This window comes from Otolemur garnettii, unplaced genomic scaffold (assembly GCF_000181295.1).
Source record: "Otolemur garnettii isolate 467f Iridium unplaced genomic scaffold, OtoGar3 scaffold00020, whole genome shotgun sequence".
NCBI lineage: Eukaryota > Metazoa > Chordata > Mammalia > Primates > Galagidae > Otolemur > Otolemur garnettii.
The window spans coordinates 16,029,878-16,039,066 of record NW_003852415.1 but is presented as its reverse complement, the minus strand read 5'-3'; the positions used below and the strand labels follow the sequence as shown (position 1 = coordinate 16,039,066).

At 43.2% G+C, this 9,189-nt stretch overlaps 1 protein-coding gene across 1 annotated transcript in view; it reads right to left on the bottom strand.

The window, feature by feature from the left end:
* Positions 1-9,189, bottom strand: part of TDP1 (tyrosyl-DNA phosphodiesterase 1) — an 85,451-nt gene that overhangs the window by 61,745 nt on the left and 14,517 nt on the right. The window contains exon 6 of the mRNA XM_023511516.1: positions 4,509-4,543. Within this exon, the coding sequence (XP_023367284.1) occupies positions 4,509-4,543 (35 nt within the window). The remainder of the gene's footprint in view (positions 1-4,508; positions 4,544-9,189) is intronic.

The window sequence follows — 9,189 nt, the reverse complement described above, 5'->3', positions numbered from 1 at the left end:
AAAAAAAAAAAAAAAAGTGTCACTTCTCAAGGCTGTAACTGTCTTATTTATCATTTCCATCGGGGCCATAATGCTACTTAATATTCACTGATGTAACTCAGTTCACAGGCAGGGGTGGGGGAAGGTGAACTACAGGCTCTCCCCAAATAAACACCATCACGAATACCAGTGGAGCAGCATGAGGTTTAAGAAGATAAAGAAAAAGATAAAAGATAATGAAATCCTTAGCTCAAGCCAAAACGAGAAATTAACTCAAGCTGGCAAACAGTAAATTAATGCAAGCTGGAGAAATGACAGCTGCTGAGCTGTCTTCCTTGCATTTATGAAATGTACTCCCTGAAATCTGGGCAAATTGACGTACACAGTTGCCAAATCAACAGCTGATTGTAATTAAGAATAAGTCAGTTATGGATTCATGAGATAAGTTTTACAAATATTTCCATTAGTCAAGACATCATTATCAGGAAAATCATGCTCTGATGTCAATGAATCCTATCAGACAGAATTATGAAGTAATTTAAGAGGAGCCATATTAATCTTCCCATAAACAAAATGGTAGTATTAATAAGGCTGTGGTTAGTTGAAAATGGATTAAAAAGGGCCAGGGATGAATGCAGACTTGCTACATTGTACACTAAAAGTTATAGGGGCAGCAAAAGGGGCACATCTCATATGTGGAGCTATTCCTCCATAGGGAGAAAGAAAACTATTATCCTTACAGAGCACCTGTCTGCGCCTAAATCCTCACAGGGCTCCAGAGGGATTATTACCCTCCTACAGCCATGGAATCTGTGGAAATAGGGACTATCCAAGGTCACAAAATGGACCAGTGGAAGAGCTTTCTGGGATGGCACTTACAGGATGCTCCCCTCTTCTTGTGCACAGCTTCCACAGCACAGGTGGTAGCATCAGCAAACACCTCATACTACTGAGGCAAGAATGGGTGGGCTGGGGGAAAACGTGGTCTCAGCAAGAACTAAGTGATCTGCGGAAGGTGCCCAGTGACAGACGTTAGAGGAAAGAAGCAGACCCTACCCACCCACCCACCCACCCTGCTGTTGCCACCAGCTTCTGATCTTGGTTATCCAACATTCAGCTGCTTTGGCATTCTTCCCTCTCCGCCACCATCAATTCTTGGGGTCATTACAGGGAATTTCACTGCAGTTCCGGGGGAACTGAAGAGCTTTACCATTCTAAAATAGGAGATAGACCATGAGATTGCATGGCATTCTGCAGAAACCGGACAGAGCAGGTCTGCTGTACCTAACCAGACTGAGCTTCTGGAGGATGGTGCCACATCCTGGTTGTTTCCACAAGCTTTGCACATAGTACTTGATCAATGCATGCTTGCCAAAGTGCATGGAGTCTCAAAGACTGCCTCGTACTTACTGTTGCTAGCTCTACTCTGCCAGGTTGGGAAGGCAGTCTATGCCCCCATCATAATGAACTGGAAGACTTTTCTCCTTTTCTAATTCACACATTTGTCTTCATTCTCTTACCAAAAGAGAACAGACACTCTATCTCCTCCAGAGCTGTGTTTCAAGAATAGGTATTTAATAATTCATAAAACATTTTAAAATAAGCAAACAAAGTAATTTCAAGACACAAGTGCAATCTTCTACAAGATTCAGATATTTCAAGAAATTATAAGCTACAGATCATACATAGCTGGGCAAGGTCCAATTCTAATTACTTCTCTAGGCATTTTAAACTCTGAATTAAGAACTCTGTTAGGGCTGGGCATAGTGGTCTACTGCTATAATCCCAGTCTCTGGGAAGCCCATTCAGGATGACTGCTTGAGCTCAGGAGTTCGAGACCAGTCTGAGCAACAGCAAGAGCCCTACTCTACTAAAAACAGAAAATTAGCTGGGTGTTGTGCTGGGTACCTGTAGTCCCAGATTATTGGAGGTCTGAGGCAGGAGGATCACTTGAACCCAGGAGTTTGAAGTTGCTGTGAGCTAGACTAAAGCCTAGTAAGATACTTTCTCCTCCCCCCCCAAAAAAGGTGGGGGGGGGAGGACAATAAATGTTAAACCTGCAAAGTGTGTATGTGTGGTAGGGGAGGTCAATGGACCAAAGGAAATGATAAGGCAATCTTTAGCAGTAAGGAAATAAGAATAAATTAAAAACTGAAGTTAAGGCTCGGCGCCTGTGGCTCAAGTGGCTAAGGTGCCAGCCACATACACCTGAGCTGGCAGGTTTGAATTCAGCCCAGACCTGCCAAACAACAATGACGGCTGCAACCAAAAAATAGCTGGGTGTTGTGGCGGGCGCCTGTGGTCCCAGCTACTTGGGAGGTGGAGGCAGGAGACTCTCATGAGCCCAGGAGTTAGAGGTTGCTGTGAGTTGTGATGCCACAGCCCTCTACCCAGGGGGACAGCTTGAGGCTGTCTCTAAAAAAAAAAAAAAAAAAAAAACCCAAAAAACTGAAGTTAAAATAAATAGGTTTTATTTCTGTCTCTATCATTGGCCTGAGGAAAATCACCTAACTCTAGACTTTGGTTTCCTTATCTATAAAAGTAAAAGGGCAGGCCAAATAATTTTTAGAAGAGCATTAACCAAGGACTCCATCCCCTAAGCATCACTGTGCTGGATTCTAGAGAGACTATCATACTCAGTCTTTCCTAGGAGTCAAACACACTAACAGAGCAGGCTTTTCCACTACCTGGTAGCATAGAAGTCCTGTGTGATTACACAGAGTGCTCATTATGGCAAGTAGAAAATTTGTCATTGCTTGTCTAGCAAATCACAGCCAGAAGTGGGAGACGGGTCTTGCCAGAAGTATTTTAGAATCAGTAAGGAACCTACGCCAATGTTTCTGCTAAGGGTATGGAACAAGACTTCCCATTTGGTGCTGCCCATTACTGCTGAGCTGCCTCTGCTTGAAGGTATTTTATATCCTATACTAAAATTAACATCTTGTAAACTTAAGCAATGTCAAAATAATTTGTACTTCAGTTAGGTGCTTGAGTTCACTCTCAACAATCCTCAAACCCTGTCCTTTGTTGGACTAAAGCTACCTATTAGGGATGGTTTCTAAATGTTGCAAATTTACTCAGAGCTTCTAAAATCGGGTGATGTATGGGTGACAACTATCATCCTTCATGAAACGGCTCAACTCCCTCCACTCTGGTTCCTTTCAAAATAGACTGGTGAAAATATAGCGTAGGAAGAGAAAGATGAACATAATGCCATCATTCCAGGTCGTCATAAAATCAGAAAGATAGCAGCTGTGGCAAGCCTCAGGGCCAACATGCTCTCCCCATGAGATTCCTTTTTTGCCCTGAGCAGATATACCTGAAGCAACAGGATACACCTTTCCACTACTGGTCTAGAACAGGTGTCCTCAAACTGCGTCCGCCTAGGACATTTATCCAGCCCGCCGGGTGTTTCTGCCACTGCTGCCTGTCCTGCTTAGTAGCCGATTCAACCCAGGGCCCGCAGTCCAGCCCTCCAACCATCTGAAGGACAGTGAACTGGCCCCCTGCTTAAAGTTTGAGGACCTCTGGTCTAGAAGATGAGGTTTTGTCACATTCATTTAACAAAATTCTGGAGAAATGTGATTTATAAAAATATTGAAATAGGGACAATTATGTCTTATTTTTTCCCTCATTTATAGAAACTATTAAGTCAAAGGGTTCTGTAGAACAGGTGTAACACCAACGTAAGTAAAATGGGAGTTAACAGGCGCAATGTGTCGAGTAGAAATAACAGAAAAGTTGTTCTTGTTTGTATTCACAACTCCAAAAACTATTCTGTAAGAGCTATCTTAAACAAGGACCTAGCATCAGTATCAGAAGTAGACTTTTTGGTAAAATAGTTTTTCAATCATACTATGGAGCTGATCTAACAACTATTCTATATAACTCACATTCTTTTTTTTTTCCTTTGAGACAGAGTCTTACTATGTCACCCTCAGTAGAGTGCTGTGACATTCTCACAGCAACCTCAAACTCTTGGGCTTAAGTGATTCTCTTGCCTCAGCCTTCCAGGTAGCTGGGACTACAGGCACCAGCCACAAGGCCTAGCTATTTTTTTTTATTGTAGTTTTCATTGTCGTTTAACTGGCCTAGGCTGATGTTGAACGTGCCAGCCTTGGTGTACATGGCTGGCGCTGCAACCACTATGCTACGGGGACCGAGCCTATAACTCAGATTCTTAGAAAAGTCACAGAACTTCTTCAAAGTACTAAAATTCACAGGCATGCGTCAGCACATATACAATCATCAATAACAAGGACCACACAATCATAATATATTACTCCCAAACCAGGCATACCAAAGGCAGAAATCTCAGAGTCATAGATTTAGACTTTCAGGTTCACAGCCAGAATATCTCAGTCTTATGTGTTAAAATCTTTGAGAAAACAACTCTGTCTAATCTACTGATAGTTTTTTCCTCCTCCTGCCAAACCATCCAACATTAGGCCCTCTAAGGGCACTTTTTGCAACAGTATTTTTTGATCTATCAAAATCATATATTTCCCCATTTCACAAAAATTGCTTACGTGTGGTGTGTTCCAAATGCAATATCCAACTTTGCCTAAGATAAAAAAGAAGTCATTTATTAAAAAGAAAAGCTCAATTAACAACATCCCTATCTACCGGAAATTAATTATAGAAAGGCATCAGGCCAACTTTTTTTTACTTTTTACTGCCCTCTATTGGACAAGCCCTTAAAAAGACTGCTTTTATAATAGCATCCAGGGTTGAAGGGTTGCTCAAGGTAAAAAAATAAAAGAAACCCACACAAATTTTATCAAGAATGATCCAATGTATAATGCAGTTTTAATCATGGTAATTAGGAGTATGAAGCCTAATGCCTCATTTTTTGAGTTGCCAAAAACTTAAACTACTGTATGAGTATACAGGTATGCAAAATTTTTAAATTAGATATTTGGCTTGGATCTAAATTAATATACACAAAGTTTTCAGAGCATATTTAAAAGAAATTGAAAATGGTAGCAACATAAAGACTTAAAGAATGTTAAATTAAAACAGAAATATTCTTCCATTAAAAACATCGAAATGCTAAAAATAAAAAATTATATTAAAACCAATTTTATACCATAATATACCATTATAAATAAATGAAGGGTAGGTGGAGATGTAAAATATTTTATCTAACATTCACTATAGCAAGACCGTGTAGGCAGAACATGCTACAAGAAGCAGGTTATGAAAAAGTTAAACAGTTGTCTAAATAGATATACAATTGAGAATGGAGGACACGGGCTTAAATCCTGTCTTCACAAGGTTGTATGACTGGAAAACACTGATACTTCTGTGCCTCAACTTTCTCCTCTTTAAAACAGGGTCTGTGGCTCAGCACCTGTGGCTCAAATGGCTAAGGCGCCAGCCACATACACCTAAGGTGGCGGGTTCGAATCCAGCCTGGGCCCACCAAACAATTATGATGGCTGCAACCAAAAAATAGCTGGGCGCCTGTGGTCCCAGCTACTTGGAAGGCTGAGGTCGGAGACTCGCTTCAGCCCAGAATTTGGAGGTTGCTGTGAGCTTTGATGTCACAGTACTATACCCAGGGGGATAGCTTGAGGCTCTGTCTCAAAAAAAAACAACCCCCCCCCCCCCCAGGGTACTGTTAGATGATGAACGCACAATGCTTAGGAAAGGGGGCCTGCGTGCAGTATGCATTCCACAAATGGTAGCAGTCACTACTACTGCTCCTCTCCTCCTCCCCACCTCCCTATCATCTGACAGACAGTTGCAACTATATGCTAGGGGCAGTAATGGGCAAGTGGAACACACAAGTAGAAGGCAGCCCATTCTGGCGACACTCATTGACAGGTAGCCCAGGTGACTATACTCTTTTGAGAAACAGTCTAACTCTCTTGCCCAGCTTTTGGTGCGGTGGTGTCACCACAGCTCAGTACAACCTCAAATTCCTGGACTCAAGGAATATTCCTCTGCAACCTCCTGAGTAGATGAAATTTCCTGTAGAGATGAGGTTTTACTATGCTGCCCAGGTTGGTCTCGAACTCCTGGGCTCGAGTGATCCTTTCTCAGCCTCCCAAGTAGTTAGGATAACAGGACTGCACTATCATGTCCAGCTAATCTTTGTATTTTTTGTAGAGACAACGTCTCTCCATTTTGCTCAGGCTGGTCTTGAACTCCTGGCCTCTAGCAATCCCCTACCTCAGCCTTCCGAAGTGCTAGGGACCCAGGTATGAACCACCATCCCCAGCACTAGCTGACTATACTTTTATAGTGTCTGGGGATGCTCACAGACCAGCACATATCTGTGTGCTTAGTCCACAGAAGTGTAGGGAACTGTATTTCATGTCTTCAAAATTACAAAATTATAAGGAAGAATGTCATTTTGGAAACTAGTAGTTAGCTGAGAAAGAAAAAAGGTAAAGATCTGGCTTTTGTGTCTGGTTTGCTGTAAGTTGTATGTTTAGGGACATGACTAAGCACAAAAAATAAGGGCGATAACTTCAACAGATATTTAGTAGGTACCTTTTCTGGGTAAAGCAGGAGTGTCCAATCTATAGCCTGTGAGCTACATACTCATTTTATGAGGACTTTTCCTTTTTTAGAGACAGAGTCTCATTTCGTCACCTTCAGTAGAGTGCTGTGGTATCACAGCTCACAGCAACCTCCAGCTCTTGGGCTTAGGTGATTCTCTTTCCTCAGCCTCCCGAGTAGCTGGGACTACAGGTGCCTGCCACAATGCCTGACTATTTTTTTGTTGCAGTTTGGCTGGGGCCGGGTTTGAACCCACCACCCTCGGTTTATGGGGCTGGCACCCCATAAACCCCATCACTGAGCCACAGGTGCCACCCCCTATGTGGACTTTTCCTTGCTTATCTGTGGTGTCAGATATCACAAAAAGGAAGTACTGACCCCACCCCCCTTTTTTAAACTAATCGCCTCTTGTGTTTGTGTATTTAATGTGTGGCCCCAAACAAGTCTTATTCTTGGACATCCCTGGGCTAAAGCATTAAAACCTTTAGTTAAACCCTATGACGAACATTAGCAATCCATTTTAAAGATTAAGAAATTAGGCCAGGGCTCGGTGCCTATAGCTCAGCTGGCTAAGGCGCCAGCCACGTATACCTAAGGTGGTGGGTTCGAATCCCCAGCCCGGACCCGCCAAACAACAATGACGGTTGCAACCAAAAAATAGCCGGGCGTTGTGGCAGGCACCTGTGGTCCCAGCTACTTGGGAGGCGGAGGCAGGAGACTCGCTTGAGCCCAGGAGTTGGAGGTTGCTGTGAGCTGTAATGCCACGGCACTCTGCCCAGGGGGACAGCTTGAGGCTCTCTCAAAAAAAAAAAAAAAAGAAATTAGGCCAGAATAACAGTGTTACAGACTGAATATGTATGTCTCCCCCCAGACATGATGAAGCCTCAATATCCAGTGTGACTTTATTTGCAGAGGACTTTAGGACATAAGGGTGGCATCTTGATCCAGTAGGATTAGTATCCTTATTAGAAGGGACACCAGAGAACTCGCATGTGTTCCCTCCCTCCCCTTACCATTGTGAAGACACTGTGAGGAGGCGGCTGTCTACACACCAGGAAATGGGCCCTGGCTGGAAACCAAACTGGCACCTCAACCTTGGGTTTCCAGCTTCCAGAGCTATGAGGAAAGTCTATTGTTTAAACCACCCAGTACAAGAAAATCCACTCAGGTATTTTTTTTTTTACAGGAGCCCCAAAAGCTTAATACAGGCATCCTCAAACTACAGCCCGCAGGCCACATGCGGCCCGCCAAGGACATTTATCTGGCCTGCCGGGTGTTTTTGCCGCCGCTGCCTGTCCTGCTTAGCAGGCAACTCGTCCCGGGGCCGCAGTCCAGCCCTCCAACGGTCTGAGGGACAGTGAACTGTCTAAAAAGTTTGAGGACCCCTGGCCTAACACATACATAGAGGGCTAGAACTGAACCCAGGCAGTACAGATCCTTCACTACCTCAATGCCCCAGTCCCCACATTTGCAAAATGGGAATGTGTCAGCATCCACTGATTCTTTGACTAAGGTTCTCTGACTTAAATGACACAAAGTTGCTAGAAAAAGTCAAAGCATTTATTTTACAGACAAGGCATAAAGGAATTTAAATAGATCAGGAGGGGGCCACAAACCTGTATCATACTCAGACTGAAATCAGAAGCTTCCCAACAGCTCTTTGCAGGTTTGTGAAAAGCATCTGGCTGCACCCTCTAGTGGCCATCCTGGAGCATGTATCAGGCACAGGAACATCTCTCTCCTAAACCTTTCAGTAAAGCCGGTATTTGAAAACCATTTCTATTTCCCTTTAATCATTGGCTGTCAGTAGTCCTGTGTCAGTTTATTTTCTGCCCACTAGTAGTTAGCTGGGACCTATCCTATGCAGTTTAACCTCTTATGTTGCTGGAAACAGAAGCATTCAAAACAACTGAATTTCAGCGGCTGCTAAGCCAAGGCCTCTCTGTGCATGAGCCATAAACATGTTGGGTAGAAGGCATTTATAAAATCACAACTATATAAAACTGAGTGGGTTAGATCACAGGAAAAACGTGAGGTCTTTTTAAAACTCAATTAGAGCTCTTGCACTCTTAATGTTAAAAAATACTAGCACTCTGGGAGGCTGAGGTAGGTGGATTGCCTAAGTTCACAGGTTCAAGACCAGCCTGAGCCAGAGAAAGACCTTGTCTCTAAAAATAGCTGGGCACCTATAGTCCCAGATTCTCGGGAGGCTAAGGCAAAGAGAATTGCTTAAGCCCAAGAGTTTAAGGTTGCTATGAGCTATGACACCATGGCACTCTACCAAGGGTGACAAAGTGAGACTGTCTCCAAAGGAGAAAAAAAGAAAAAGAAAATACAGAGAGATGACATAGTTGGAAGAAGGGTGATAAAATGTGAGTTAGAATTCCTGTATCTTTGTGGATGGGAAAAAAGACATTGGAAGGAAAATGGCAAGGAAAAGGCATCCAGGTATTATGTAATTCACTTTCGTGTTTGTACTCCAAGAGCGAAAAATATGAGCCAATATCACAAAGCTAATGACAAAGAGAAGTGATATAAATACCACCATCTCCATAGGAAGGAAATCCTAAATATAAGAAATTCTTCTGGTTCGGCGTCTGTGGCTCAAGTGGCTAAGGCGCTAGCCACATACACCTAAGGTGGCAGGTTCAAATCCAGCCCGGGCCTGCCAAACAACAATGATGGCTGCAACCAAAAAAA